Below are 16,085 nucleotides of genomic sequence, written 5' to 3' on the forward strand. Positions count from 1 at the left end.
CGACCACTCTTCCTGGACACGTGACTCTCCTCCCCCCCACGACCTCAGTCTCTGCCCAACTATTCTCCTTACCTCATTGAAATCCACCATCCTGAAATCTAGGGCTGTTGTCTTGCTGCAGGCCTTTGCCACTTTGCACTGGATGGTGAATTCCAGCAGGCGATGATCACTGTCACCCAGGTGGTCAAGCACCCGCACCCCACTCATCAGGTTGTCGCCCGTGGCCAGGACCAGATCCAACAAGGCATCTCCCCTGGTGCGGCTGTGCACCTCTTGGGTTAGATGGAGGTCCTGTATCTCAGCTAAGAACCTACGTGAGCAGTCAGACCTGGCTGACTTCTCTTCCCAGCAGATGTCTGGAAAGTTCAGGTCACCTAGGATGACCACATCCTTTGACTTAACTACCTCCATGAGCTGACTTAAGAATTCCCGGTCTAGCTCTTCCCCTTGGTTAGGTGGTCTGTAGTAGACCCTCACCATTAAGTCCCTTTCCTCTCGACTTCCCTGTATTCTAACCCAGAGCACTTCAGTGTGCCCCTCCTGTGACCCAGTGCCACTCTGTGAGGATGTGTATTTCTTCTTGAAGTAGAGTGCCACACCCCACCTGTCCTATCACTCCTGCACAGCCTATAGCCCTTGATATTCACCACCCAGTTATGTGTTGGGTCCCACTACGTTTCAGTGAGCCCCACTATGTCTGGGTTGGTGTTAGCTAGCAGGAGGGTGAATTCCTCCTGCTTATTCCCCATACTACAAGTATTAGTGTAGAGGCATTTGAGGCCTCCTGTAGATGCATGCACTAGCCGCCTAATCTCAGTATTACCCAGGCCCCTGTTGCATACCTGGGTATTTGTTCCAGTCGTCGTTGGTCTAAGCAGGGCTGTTCCTGTGGGTGATGCTTGGTTTAGTGGTCCAAAGCTTCCGCCGCCCTTGTTTTCCCTTTCCCCGATGAGCCTAGTTTAAAGCCCACCAGACGGCATCAGCCAACCTAGAAGAGAACACACGCTTATCTTTGGGGGAAAGGTGAAGGCCATCCCACCCAAGCATGTCTCGTCTTGATGTGTGAGTTGTTGTCTAGGAAGCCGAAGCCCGCCTTGAGACACCATTCCCGAAGCCGCAGGTTGACCTTTCTGATGCGGGTCTCATGTCGTCTTCACGTCCGCTCACTGGTAGGACAGAAGAGAATACCACCTGTGGTATTCTCTTTTTAGCTTATCAAAATTCAGGATCCGCTCATGGAGTCTAGACTTCAGTGGTTTCTGTTTACAATTGTAAGAACTGCTTACAATTCAGTTGTGCAAGGGTTAGAACTGTAGCTTTTCCTTGAGTAGGAAAGGGAGGGTGAATGAGCTGACAGTTAGCCTCTGCCTCTGCTGTATATGGCCATAATTCAGAAAACACCTTTTCTGTATTTTGCCAGGTCCATATTTTGTTTGGGGTGGGGGATGCAAGAAAAAAAGAGCGATATTTCTCCTTTTCATCTGGCTGTTGGCGATGGCTAAGGGTAGGAAACGCTTTGGGATGTGCCCCTACTGATATTAAAAACTTACAAGATGCCAAGCTAATGCATCTTACCAATTCTCTCAAGTTAAATGGATCAACAGGTTTGGGGTTAAAAAGGATTTCCCACCACAAATCAGGTTGGAAAAGCCTTGGGAGGGATGGCTTTTCTTTGTATTGTAGGGCATGGACTGCCCTCTAGTATCCGCTAGGCATAATTTGCCTGACATTCCCTATAAATGAATGGGCCCAAGGCACTGATAGAGCATTCTCTTTTTACTCTCTTCTTGTAGCACATTATAGGGTGTGTGTCTTCTGTTTTACTCTAAAGAGCTGAAGCCTTCTGTCTGTTATGACAGGCTGTTTTGTGAAAAATGTGGGGTAGTGCACAGTGGATAGTTTCTGTAGACCACTTTTGTAGACCTGTATGACACGATTGCCTGTGAGTGAAGGGACCTGGATTTAGCGATTGAGAAAGAAGCTTGTTGTCTTATGCTCCTCATTCTTCAACAGCTACTTTTTCTAAGAGTCATTGTGTTTAATTACAAAGTACATTTTGAAGCTAGGTATCAGGAGGCACTACTTCACAGTCAGAGCGGCTAGAATCTGGAACCAACTTCCAAGGGAAGTGATGCTCACTCCTACCCTGAGGGTCTTCAAAAGGGGGCTAGATAGACACCTAGCCGGGGTCATTTGACCCCAGCATTCTTTCCTGCCCATGGCAGGGGGTCAGACTTCATGATCTGCTCAGGTCCCTTCAGACCCTACCAACTATGAAACATTATTTTATCAATAACAAGTTTCCATACATAAACAGTATGTTTGTTCTCTTACTTTAGTGACCTGTTTTTGTCATGAAAGTGAACTGAGGTTTGATTCTAGCATTCCAAGCTAGAACTTTGGATGTTGCTGTACATAGATATTGATATTTAGTAGTCATATATTCACTTTCTTCCAACTTGCATTTAATTTTTCTAATATGCCATTGCAAACTATAAATGCTGGGACATTATCCACAATATTCTAGCTTGGATAAGCAACATAGGGCAGCTTCTCTGCCCTGCACCATGCATTCCTCTTCCATATGCCACTGATCCCCTCCACAACATCCACTAGGTACCTGCCCCTGCTCTGTCACCTCGGTACTGCAGCTTCTGCTTACTCTTGCTGCCAAATTTCATGCTTTCTATCACCACTAGCAATGGAAATCAGCATCCCTTGGTGGCAAGAGTAAGTGGAAACTGCAGGAATAGGAAAGCCCTCAGTACAGAGCAGAAAGGGCTGGTGAACTGCAGAAGGGGGTCCTTCAGAGGGGATTGGTAGGCTGCAGCAGCATACAAATCAACGTGTTGCCTGCTGTTCTTAAAAGTTGCCAACCCCTATTCTAGGTTGACAGAAATCTTGTATTTCTGATATTGTTCTGACCCACCAATTCAAAACCAAGCTAAAAATTTTATCTTTTTAGAGAGATTTAATCAGTTATTAAGTTGAGCTGCCTGTGGCTCCCTCAACTTAAGATCTGAATTCAGCAGTAGTCTGCAAGAATGTAAGGAAAAGTAAAAGACTAAGCTATTAAAGTTTGGAAACCCCTATTAAAAGCAAATTACTTTTATCATTTTCATTTTTATTTTTTCCTGTTTCAGAGTATAAATAATATCAGAACATGCCAGAAGATCAAATCTCAGTGCAACTCGCATTCTTTGTAATTCACTAAAGTGTTTTTTAAAAGCATACAGGACCGTAGGTATGTTTCAGTGTCAAATATGACAAGTAGCTCAAACTGACTTTTTGTCATCTAAAGCATGGTACAATGGGTAGGGTAAAATTTTCAGGTATATGATGCAGTTTTTAAAAATCCCACTTCAGTCGCCAGGCTTCCTGAAGTTTGTTTGCTTAGCAACACATTGTGCTTCCTTTCTTCTTGTTTGTTCATTGTAGCTAGACTTCAACAACCAAATTCAACAGCAAAGCTTGTCTTATATCCCAGAGCTGCTGTGCCAACATGGCTGACACTCGGGAGTTAGTGCCATTCCCTTCTTAATCTCAGAATTTCAAGTTTACGATTCCTGCTCAGCATGTGAGTCAGCAGCAGGGTAGTCAACCACAGCAGCATTAACCCTTTATTTGTTAGCACAGTAGCTCTAGCAGCTGCCCTGAAGGCCAGATCAATAGGTGGGTCTGCAAGAAGCCCTGCAGTCCAGATCTGGACAGCTAATTCAAGCATTTTTTATACCCCTGTGTTAAAGTAATGTAACAGAATTGTGACAGGTAGTTTACTGCCAAAGATTCTAACACTGATCTCTCTTGTTTTTTCAGTCTTTGTTTGGAAAAAACTTGACAACCATTCTTAATGAGTATGTAGCTATGAAAACAAAAGGTTAGTATGCAGCATCGGCCATCTCTTGAATAGCACTTCTTTCTTGGTATCTCTTTAAATTGTGAGCTCTTTAAGGAAGATGGTTTCTCTTTCTGTGTTTATACTTTGCACAGTCCCAGTTTAGTTTAAAATCTTGAAAATCCCATCATGATTCAAATAATTAGCTATATTGTTGATATATAAAGAATAACAAGGGAAGGAATTTCTGGTGTGTGAAATATAGCTTCCCCTCCTATGTTTCCTTGAGGTTTTTTTGAGAATCAAAACTAACTTTTTGTGTGGATAGCAAAGATAAAGGTGGGAATATGTTATTATTTCATAAGCAGCTGAGGCCCTGTATTTGGTCTAGTTTTGTTCACTGTTGATAGATGGTCCTTCTGGTGTTCTTGAGAAATCTGCACATGTAGTTAAGCTCTTGCACATGTTAAGAGCTGCCATGCTTAGGTATGTCTGTAAATTTTGTTTTAGTTATGCTTAAGAAATATAACTGTAAAATATACTGTATTTTACCCAATACGAGTTTGAATTTAAGACAACTCCCAATAATTAGGTTCTAGATAAGTTGTAATTTTGTCTAGAATGTCTAGAATCTAATTTTTGCAGGGTCATCTTAAATGTTTCGCTCCTGCTGCTGTGGCAGTAAAACAGCATCAGGGAGGCATGCAATGAGGAAAACAGAGGTGGGGGTAAGTGGTGGGGAAAACAGGGGCTAGGACAAGGTTAAGGATGGGGAAGCAGGGGCAGGTAGAGGGTTAGCCAGCTTTTGGCCATCAGGGGAGGCAGGAGAAGAGGAGCCAGGGCAGGGAAGAAGAAATCTGCATGGTGCAGAGCCGGGCTTCCAGCACTCTTGCTCTCTGCAACCTGTGGCAGAAGCAAATCTGGGGCACATGCCTGCCTGCCACAACTAAGAGTCCACCATTCCACCTGCGGACTATGGGGACCCACTGTGCAGGGAAGCCTGGCTAGCTGAAGACCTCAAAGACCGTGTGCAGAATCCTCCTTCCTTGCCAGAAGAGGGGTGGGGGGGGTGTCAGCTGAAAGCAGGAATCTGTGTCTTGCCTCAGCTGGGCTGCCTGCACAGCCATTTCTCCCAGCTCCCAGATATGATACTCGAGTCTAAGATGAGGCTCTGTTTTTTCCCACGATGAATGGGGAAAAATACCTTATCTGAATTGAATAACAACAGTATGTATTTGTGGAATGTTATAAAGGGAGGCGGTATCTGTATAAATCTGAGGAAGGTGACATGAACTGAATGTTACTGAGCTTACCTGAGTTAATAAAGTGATTTTCTGGCTAGTGAGTATAAAAATGGTGCTATAATTCAGCCTGAAATAAAGAGGCAGCATCTATGAGTTTGATCCTGGGAGCTGTTGAAATGTTTGTGATGTCAACTGAGTACCATTAATGGGAACTTCAGATACTTGGGATCTCCAGCAAGGTTCCAGGATGTACAAGAATATAATTTTGCAATTTTTATTTTCACAGTTTGTAGTCTTAGCTGCTTGGAAATCTTTTTTTTCCATTGTATTTTAAATTTATAGACTTAAAAAATGTAAGTTGTTTTCATTGTTCCTTAAAATGAGCAATCTGAAGGCAGATTTTTTAATTATTCTGTTTATCCAAAACCAGAACAATCCTGAATTGAAGACAGCCCCCTGATAATTAGATTCTAGACATGGACAATTTATTAATTAGTTACAGTTTTCCATTGCTAGAATGTGATTATTGGAGGGTTGTCTTAAATTCATCCCCCTCACTGCTGCAGCAGTGGCAGGAGACAGATGCTAGGAGGACAGGTGGTGTGGGGAGTCAAGCAGCTTGACCTTTGTTCCCCCCCCCTTCCTCCCCCCCACGAACCCTACTCTTTCCACCTGTCCCCTTGCCACTACTTGTCCCTGTCCGTCTCCCCCCTCCCCCCTGCAGCCTCTGCTCCCCTGCCTGCCCCCACCTCCTGTGCAGCCTCTGCTGACCCCACTGCCACTTAACCTTGCCCTATAACCCATGCTGGACACAAACTGAAACAAGAGTAAGTGTCCAGGGGGGTGCAGGGAAGGCAGAGACTGGGGAGTAGGGGGAAATGGGGGAGTGAAGTTATAGGGAGGGAGACAGAGGCAGTAGGGAGCAATGGCAGTGGGAGGGGCAGGCTGCAACTGCAGCTCTGGCCTGAACCCCAGGTCAAGGCCAGTCAGAGCTGTAGTGGCTGCCTGCTCCTTTGCCACCTCATACTCAGTTGGAAGATGAGGGACTTTTTCATCATGTTATATAGGGGGGGAATATCTCATCTTGGAGCTGATATGTTTGAATCTTGAAAAAAATTGAATCTCATTTTCAAAGGTGACTTAGAATTTAAGCATTTATGTAAGCTATTTTTCTTTGAGTGAGATTATACCCCTGAGTGTCTAAATCTGTATTTCAAAATATAACTGTTATCTGTTAGTTTAATATTTTAATAATGACATTGGCTTTCCAACTTTCTCTCAAGCTACCCGTGTTAGCTCTCTAAAAATGTTTTGCTTTTTTTTTATTTTTTTTTTCACCAGAGACAACAATTGAAGTTCCAGCAATGATGTCATCTTTGTGGAAGAAATTAGACTATACTCTTTCTCAGATCAGGTAGCATAGTTTTACAATTAAGAATAGAGAACTAAGATTATCCTGACTAGCACCCCCTTTCCTTTCCATTCAAACTTTTTAAATGTGTGGGCTTTAACAAAGTGTAATGAGGTTAGTTTTTTAATTTATTTTCTGAGTGAAATGATGAAAGAAGTCTGTATTAACCAATAAGCTGGTGGGTAAATGGGAATCTGAAAATTGTTCAAGTCCTAGCTATACTAGTTAGTTGGAAGGTGCTGATATTTTCTAAAGAGCTCTTTCTGTGTTTATTGTTTTAATAAGCCACGCAGCGTCTACAAGGCAGCACATGACTAGCAGTCTAAATGTGCAGCAGTAGGTATTCTTATGCTTTGGGTGTTTCAACTATGATATGTTCCCAAATTTTGACTGCTTTATTTTATTTTATAGGAGCATGCAGAATTCTGCAGGATTTTCTGCTCATCAAAGGAGTAGGTATCTATCTCAGTCTTACAGTCAATTAGTGTTAAATTCAAATTGTGAGACTTGCCTTTCAGTGAAAGGACACGGATCACATAGCTTTCATAGTTTGTACACACTCTTAAAAATAGATTTTAGTGTGTTCACTTTTCATTTTCTGCTCCATCAAGCAGTTAAATTAAGTGGTAGTTCAAAGGGGAACTGAAAACAGGTCAAGTGCAGTGCCCATCTTGCTTGCAGGAAAGGAAAATGCAGAATATAAAAAAAAAAAATCTTGTTTAGAGTTCTTTCTTTTACTTGGAAGGTCTGAAATTATTTGCTAAAAGGGAAAAGTTGGACAAAGATTGTACGCACAGAAGAAAATAAAATTATTGCCTTAAAAGTCTTTAGTCAATACCATGTCTCAGAAAAGACTGGCCAACACAGGATGGTGTTGCCTCTTGAAACTCTCAACTTTAAATCAGACACAGTTGTGTTTAGTGAACTGGAACTCCCATCTGACTTAAGTTTGTTGTGTTTATTTTATATACAGTTTTTGTACTCACTTCATTTCCTGTATTTACTTGATTAAAATATTTTTCTTCCATTTAACATGGTGGGGCAGGGCGGGGTGGACCCTCACCTTAGAACTGAATATTAAGCAGCAGGGACAGACAGATATTGCAGCTCCAGCTGTAACCCTGGGTTAGGGCCAGAGCCACAGCTCCTGCCTGTCCCACCCCCTCTGCCTCTGCACCCCTTGCTGTGATTCTGCAGCCTTGGGCCCCTGCTGCACCTACTCTCCCACCCTATGCTGCTTCTCCCAACCCCTCCTCACAGCCCCACTTACCTTTGCTCCAGTGGCAGCAGGTTCCGTCCTTGCTGCAGCCTGAAACGTGGAGCATGGCATCAACCTGGCCTTGTAGCAGCAGTGCCAGCTCTATGCCACTGCTTCGGGGCCTGGTCTGATCCATGCATAGTGCTCCAGTGGATGGAGCCTGCAAGCACCATAGCAAAAGTAAGTGGGAAGTGGAGAGGGACATGGGGGGTAGAGACAAGAGGAAAGTGAGTGGGAACCTGAAGCTGTAGGGCACAGAAGCAACGAGGAGAGGGAGAAGGGGGTGAAGAGGGTTGGGGCCTGCGGTGAAGGATAGGCACACAAAATGCATGCCTCCCCCCCACTGCCTGTTCCCCACTGTTCTGTCCACCACCTGGCCCCTTACTGCCTTCTCAGTGTATCACCATTGCCTGTAGCGGGGCGGGGGGTGGAATTTAAGAAGTTCCTCCAGTAATTAGATTATATACATCAAGAATTATAATAAATGTATACATTTTCCATGAATAGAATCTAATTATTGGGGGGGGGGTCATCATAAATTCAGGGTCATCTTAGATATGGATAAATACAGTAAATATTTTAATTTGGAGTGATTTTTTTTTTTTTAACAGAATAGGAACATTGATGCAACTCCTAATGTAGATGCGTTATGTTGAAGAGAGGTTAGTGCAGTTCCCTTATATTAGCAAAAATGAGCTACACTGATATGAACTAGTTATACTGGTTTGTCTTCACAGTAGTGGACTATCCTGTTTTGGCTTGTATAGACAGACACTCTATAAAAAGCTACCACATACCCTTAGCCCCAACTACTTGTTCTCCTGCTAAATTTATAAATTACTTCATGTGCTAAGACAGTCTTGTTTCAGTTGGGATGCCTTCTGTTATGTCTCAGGCCAGTGAAAACAGCTGCTGGAAAATCAGCATCATTGTAAGGTTGACTGTTGTATCTTTTAATTTTCTTTTTGATTTCCTTAGGCCGTACAAGAAGTGGAATTGTAGACATGAAGAGGCAGAAAATGCTTCAGCAAGGAGCTACTCCTGTTTTAGGATTATTGTCTGTAGTTCCTCAGTTAGGACATCATAATTCTTCAGCCGTGGCAAATACCCATGTTATCCACAGACCAATAATAAATCAAAATGTAACACAGACAAGATTGAATACTTTGTTTGCACCTCAGTCTCAGCCACAAGAAAACAAAATAAGCAGTAAGTTATACTTGCTACTTTATTTATTTATTCATTCATTCATTCGTTCAGTTTATACATATAGATGGAATTATTTAAAATTGCTTATTAATCCTCATATACAAACTATGGGTTTTTTTGAGAAATTCATGATTTTGTATATTCTTAAAGATGTCAGAACTAATTCATGCATTAAAAGAAATGCACAAAGGAGGAAGATTTTTTTTTTTCCAGCGGCCCTAGTACATGTAATGTTGGGAGTTCATAGGTGAATCAGTTTGTATCTTTTTCACATCTTATGATCTCAAAAGTTGTTTTTTAAGGAGATAAATTATGTTTAAGCTGTACTCAAGAGGGGTGGGAATTGAATTCTAGGCCTTGACAGGATGATGTCTCTACTACCCTAAGAAACTTCATTAGAAAAGGGGCTTGCATCTTCCATATTCTTCTTTTAAAGCAGGAGATTCCATACATATTCAAGTTCCTGGACCTCAAGAAAGAAAGCTTCACTCAAGCTTATTGTCTCCAGCAAGACGCAAAAGGTGAGTACACTTTAGTACTAGTCTCTAGCATGCAGTCCCTTAGAATGTAATTGCCACACTAGTTCAAATCCAAGTTCAGCTAATCCAGCATCTCATTTTTGACAGTGGTCAGTACCAGATGCTTCAAAAGCATAAGGACCCCATGGTAAACAGATATAGATATGACCTCAAGAGAGTTCTCCACTTAATTGTTAATAGCTATAAAGATTGGCTTAAGCCCTGAAATCCAAGGTTGAATATTCCTTCCAAAATTTGTTAGTGGTCAAGTATGAAAACTCTAGATATTGATATCTAATCTGGTATTTAATCTTAGGGAGGTTCTTTCAACCTCCTGTGACAAGGGGTCCAGTGAACTAATTAAACTTATTGTTAAAGTATCCTTTTGTTGTTTTGTTTTTTAATTTCACATTTTATCATTACCTCTTCCTTCAAATGATGTAATGAGAACAGAATTTCATGGTCTGTCTTTAACCAGTTCATTAGAGGTGCACCAGTACATCGGTCCGTATCATATCTGCACCTGGACCTCTTCAGCCTCTGGAAGAGAAGGCTGAGAGGTGATCTTGTAACCTACAGATTCAGGGGTGGGGGCACAGCAAGGAATCAGAGATGCTTTGTTCACCAGGGCACCTCTTGGTGTAACAAGGAACAATGGTCACAGACTGACAGAGCAGATTTAGGCTAGACATCAGGAAAAATGACTTCGTGGTAAGGGTGGCCTAAATTTGGAATAGGCTTCCAAGGGAGAGGTGGTGCTTTCCCCTACCTTGGGGAGTCTTTAAGAGAAGACTGGATAGGCATCTGGCTGGGGTCATCTGACCCCAGCACTCTTTCCTGCCCGGACAGAGGGTCAGACTCGATCTGCTGAGGTCCCTTCCTACCATAGCATCTATGAAAATTGACATTATCAGCAACTGGCTTTTTGTGGCTGATGTGGCTGATAATTTTGCCGATAAATGCTGCAGGCATGTGTGCATCCACAGCATGCACATGGCCAGGAGTGCAGCCCGGCAGCTTGGAGAGCAGTGTCTGGCTCATAAGTCTGTGGGACATTTCCTAAGAATGGCAAAAAATGCATTAGCCAAGTGCAGTACAGAAAACTATTTCGCCCCTCCTGCTATGGCTGCTAGAATTTCCGGGTATTTCACCACAACAAGAGCTGTGACAGGAGCCACATTGCATTCAAAGCTCTGAAGTCTATTGTTAGTCTCCAGGTTTTCCCATCTGTTTTCACAAGAGGCCAAATCAGGAAATTACAAACACTAGGCATCTGTACTATTACTTCCTGACTCAACAAACTATTTATTTTAGCCTCTGATGGATACTTATACTGGCTCTGTGGTGGAGGGTCTGGTCCCTTAATCAAGACACAAGCCTGTATCTTGTCACATTCTAACTTATCCTTTGCCCAGGCCTTAGGAAATGCCTGCATCCACTCATCCTGATTACAGCAGAAGCCTTGATAACTGCACACCAATGCACTGCAGAAATCAGCACACTCTTTTCCTCTACTGACTGTTTCCACAGACACCCGTTAGCTAAATCCAGCAGTATTCCTCCCTGCTGCAAAGCAGTCGTTCCTGAAATTCCGTTTTCACTATCTCCTCCTGGCTTATCGTTCTGTATTCCATATTTTTCTTGAAATTTCCTATTTGAGTCACAATAGGTTGGGTTACTGGTGAGTTCTCTAACTCTCCAGTATAGGGCTGTAGTTGCAAATGATTGGGGTCCATTAAAACCCCACCTGGAACCCATCAGTGTTGCAAAATACTGATCGAGGCTCCTGTATCAATCAGCATTTGGGGGTTTTTCACATTCCTCTCATCTCCCACTAAAACTTTAATGTTTGGATGCCCGCAGTAGTCAAAGCAAGCTCATCCTACCATCCCCCTGGGTGCCTGGGGAGTCTGGCATCTCTGTTGTGGGTCAGGAGATGCTGAAGGCATCGATGTGGGTCTGCCTCTGCTCCTTCCACTAGCTCTTCTGTCTGAATGAGCTCTACCAATCTCTTCATCAGTGCATTAGTGGGAGCCCCATTCCACTTGTTTCTGTCATCCCCCATAGACATCAGTTTCTTCCAGCCCTCTGTCCGGAAGCAATCTTGGCCTTTCTCATTCTGACTCTCTGCAGATTCCATATTCCATCCTACGTCTGGGGCCTCAACCCCTACTTGCACCTCCTTCTCTGAATCCCATCTTGTGCTGAGGAGTGCCAGACTTCCAAAAAGGTGGTATATTGTTACTAAATGTAACAGCCTGTATTAGTTCTCCTTTGTCACCCTTATTCTGTACCTTCTTTTTAGGACTGCTCTCCCTGTATATTAATCCTGTCTTTTGAATTCGAATCCTCAACTCAGGCCATTGTATAGCATCAACAGGTCCCAATATAACTTTCACCAGTGCAGCCAACCCCTCTATTAGGGTGGTCTTAAATCCCAAATTATCAAAGTTATAATCTCCATTTCCCAGCTGGAATTAAACCTGATGCACATCCTAACTGCTTCCTCTGGATATAAGCTTCAGGGCTTTTCCTGGGTTTTTGCATTTCCATAAAATACAACCAGGACACTATCCGAGTACCTAAAAGTGCAGTCAGAATGCTCCTAGTCCATCTGTATAAGTTATTTTCAACTGGCTGTCCATCATACAAGGCTGCCTTAATCAGTAACTAGTCTTCTGAATTACAACTAGCTCTAGCTACAGCTTGACAGTCAGGAACAGTCCATCCTGTTTGATCTAAACACTCTGTAACCCACTGAATTGCTGTATCCTTGTTCAATGGACCTAAATTCATAGCTGCTGCTTTCACCTGTTCTGGTGCTAATGGAGCAGTAACAGTGACAGTCTGTTCTACCCTGCGCTGCTGCTAATCTAGTACATTACCATTTCCTACTCCCCCTGCAGCTGGAGCCTGTTTCATCTTTATTATCTGCTGTGTCACTACTGGAGCCATGGGACACTGTTCCATCTTTTCCTTCATGTCATGCAATTCCTGCCTCAAAAGAATAAGATTCAAAGCTTTTGCATCTTCAGGTAGATCCCGACCTTCACTTGGGTCCAGGGAATCTGGATCCAACCAAATGTTTTCATTCCAGTTACAAGGCTGCCTTAAACCAGCTGTGACAGCCACCACAACTCCCCACTTTTTCTGCAACTGAGTCTGAAGGCTATAAATCACCTCTTGACAAAGCTGGTGGTCTACCTCTGACCCATTCTGCTCTTTAGCATCCCTTATAACTGCTCATATTCCTGCCTGCGCTTCAGCAAGATTTTCTTCACAATACTGAAGTTCACTTTCCAATCTTTTACATTCACTTTTTAATGCATCTTTCTCCTCTGCTATCACCTTCTGTACAACAGCTGCCTGCAAAGCTTCTGCAGTCATTTGACAGTGATGATTTTTCAACTGCTTATCTTCCAGATCTCTAACCTGGTCTCTCAATGCCTGTACCTTCTCTTGGGACTGAATAACCATTTCCCAAGCTCCCTCTGCAGCCATCCAGAGAGCTCACCTAGCTGCTGCTTTTCTTTTATGTTTTTTTGGTCAGGGCTTACCATTAGTAACATACAACATGTATGCCTTGCATGCATTTTTCAATTCATCCACTCTGCTAAAAGCCCCAGGCTTCCATGGCCCCTTGCTTTTCACCGACTGAAACAACAAACTCTCCTGCTCCTCCTCATCCAGCCATATATTGGGTGTTGTCATTGTACAAAAGGTTAATTGTCCTTTGTAATTTCCCAATGAAACTTCCTTTTTCAGAAACACGTTTTCTGTGTTTTCACTGTCCACAGGACAAATAGCAACAATAGTTTCTAGTTTCTCAGTGCCTTAATCTGTACAGGTTGTAACCCTTTCAACAGAAAAGATAAGAAGCCTGTCTTGTCATGAGACTGAATACCATTTGTTTTTCCAACAGCTCTACCTTCATGAAAGGGTTAATTCTGGTTTTTGCTGAGTTCTCCACCAACTGTTCACACCACTGATCAGCAGATAGTGCTTAGGGATCAGTAAAGCACAATTAACCCTTAAACAAAATGTGAAATATGAACACAGACAACTCAGTGTCCTAAAATCAAATATTAGTACAAGTATTATCTTATCAGTTTCTATATTCAGAGAGGGAAAAACACTAGTACAATAATCTCACCCAATCCCAGATGTTACTTTGCCTCACAGAAAAGACAGCCACTCAGTTCCTGAAGCAAAGAGTGCATTGTTGGCTGGGCTGATCCAGACAGGTGTTGAAAGCTGGATTCATGTTGTAAATGATGACAATGACATACTTAACTTTTTTTGCTTCCCCCTTTTATGCTTTTCTTTAACTTGATTCCTTGCTTTTGGATTGGTCTCTATGCAGTCAGCATATTGTTTATATTTGATCTTGTCAGCATATTCCTTTGTTCAACATACCCATTACGAGCACACCTCTTAATTTGGCCTTTTTCCAGTGTCTTGCTGTAAGCATTGTCCATTGGTCTTTATCACCTTTCATTAACATATCTCATCATTTCATCCCTCTGATTCAGCTGGTTAGTGCCAACTTCAGTTTGAGCTAGTAACAAAACTATTACTATGCTGTGTTAGAAAAACTTCTTGCAGTGATAGAAAGAGCAAAGAAACATCATGCAAGCAAACTCAAGTCCATAAACTATTTGCAAGAAACAAGGCCAGCTGATGCTGCAAACACCAGCAAAATGAAAAGTTCAGCTAACAATGAGACTGTGCAGAACTTTAGGCTGAATGTAAAGAAAGCTTTAAACAATGCTATAATTCACCACTCTGTAAACAGGTGTAACTTTAAAGCATAAAATATAACAAGCTACCCTAACAGCTACTGCGTACTTGGGGCTGGCGCTGGGCTCTTCCTGGTGGGAGGGCCTGGGATGGGGCGCTGCTTGGGGCTGGTGGTGCTGGAAGTGGGGGCTGAGTTATAGCCAACCCAAAATTTGCCATAGATCCCCTCCCACCCCTCCAGTGTTGCCACTGCCTGCCCCGAGCACAGCCCCAGCCCTGGACACCTCCCATCCCCCACCAGAAAGAACCTGCCCCCAAGCATGTGGTAGCTGCCCGCCTGTGCCCTGTGCACAGATCCAGGAGGCATGTACCCCCCAGTGCTTCCCTGGGGGGCACATGCAGTGGCAGGAGCTACCCCCTCCTCCCCCAAATGAGTCACAGTTGTCATGTGCCCTGCCCTGGCTGTGTAGTGCCTGCCCTAGCCCCACGCCCTCCCTCCTCATGGGGACCTCAGTCTGCCCCCTGACGCCCCTTCCCTCCCTGTGTGCCAGACTTACTGGCAGGACACTGCTCTCCAAGCTGCCAGGTTACAAATCAGCAATTGGATTGGGATCAGCCAATATGGCTGGTTAATAATTGGCCATCAGTATTGGCTTAAAAAATCTTTATCAGGGCACCCCTTCAATTTATTTTTTTTATACATTTTTATCGTACTCCCTTTTATGTGACTTCTTTATATGGTAAAGTCTCAGTTTATTCAGTATCTCTGATTACGAGTTTTCTTCTACCCTTAAATTATTTTTGCATTCTTTGAATTGCTCTCCAGTGCTTCAGTAGCCTTCTGAAATAAGGTGACCAGTACTACATGCACTGTTCCCAGATGAGACTGCACTGTTGATAGACATACAGGCATTATATTATTCAGCGTCCAGTTTATTATGCAGTATAGCATCTTGTTTGGGGCTTTATTGACCACAGCTGCACACAGTGTGGAGGTCTCCAGCTGTTAGTAATGGTACTTTTGTTTCTTGAATTGTATAGTTAAGTTAGAGTCCTGGAATGCATATGAGCATTTTTTCCCTTCAGCGTGCAGTATTTTGAATTGATGGACATTGGATTTAATTAGAGGTGCACTGATACATCGATCCAATATTGGATCGACACTGACATAAAGAAAATTGTCTGCATCAGAAATTGGCCTGCTGTGGCCGGTAATGTGGCCAATAAATGGCCTGTGCATGCGTGCAGCCACAGTGCAGCGCATGGTTGGTGAGGAGGACAGCACAGCAAGTTGGTGAACTGCATGCAGCTGGTAAGTCTGGTGTGGTGGAAGGGGAGCAGGGAGGGAATGGGTATGTGTCGGGGGGGGAATTCAAGGCATCCACAGTGAGGGAGGGAGTGGGGCTGGGGCAGGTGCCACTGGGGCAGTCTGGCCGGGCCAGGGTGTGGGGTGGGATGGAGCCGTGGCACATCCAGGGGGCACAGGGAGGGGGGACAGCTCTTACTGCTGCGCACACCCTGGGAGGGCATGGGTGGGGAATCTGCATGGGGTGGGCTAGGGTTGTGCTGGGCTTTTCCCAGTGTGGGGGCTGGACCAAGCTGCACTCAGGACAGGTGGCAGTGGCACTGGGAAGGGAACTATGGGGTAGCCTCTTCCCAGTGCCACTACCACCCATCCTGAGCACAGCCCAGCCCCAACCAGGAAGAGCCCGGTGCAGTCTCAGCCTACAGTGGCAGCCTGCCCCATGCAGATCCAGGGGGCACAAGCCCTGCTCTCGTCCCCCCCCCCCCATGCCCTCCTGGGGTGTGTGCAGCAGTGGGAGCCGCCCCCCCTTCCCATACCCCCTAGACAAACCACAGCTCTGTTCTG

The 16,085-nt window shown here is 43.9% G+C and overlaps 1 protein-coding gene across 6 annotated transcripts in view; it reads left to right on the plus strand.

The window, feature by feature from the left end:
- NPAT (nuclear protein, coactivator of histone transcription) overlaps positions 1-16,085 on the plus strand; it is a 38,670-nt gene that overhangs the window by 5,380 nt on the left and 17,205 nt on the right. For 2 of the 6 annotated variants that reach the window (XM_090029623.1, XM_090029649.1), the window contains exons 3-7: positions 3,817-3,877; positions 6,421-6,493; positions 6,902-6,942; positions 8,727-8,957; positions 9,394-9,478. In XM_090029623.1, the coding sequence (XP_089885749.1) occupies positions 3,817-3,877; positions 6,421-6,493; positions 6,902-6,942; positions 8,727-8,957; positions 9,394-9,478 (491 nt within the window). Of the gene's footprint in view, positions 1-3,143; positions 3,245-3,816; positions 3,878-6,420; positions 6,494-6,901; positions 6,947-8,726; positions 8,958-9,393; positions 9,479-16,085 lie in introns of those variants that run through there. The other 4 variants (XM_090029638.1, XM_090029630.1, XM_090029659.1 and 1 more) reach the window with 4 other exon arrangements.

Source organism: Crocodylus siamensis, chromosome 1, assembly GCF_052110815.1.
Source record: "Crocodylus siamensis isolate JL-2025a chromosome 1, ASM5211081v1, whole genome shotgun sequence".
In the NCBI taxonomy this organism is placed as follows: Eukaryota; Metazoa; Chordata; order Crocodylia; family Crocodylidae; genus Crocodylus; species Crocodylus siamensis.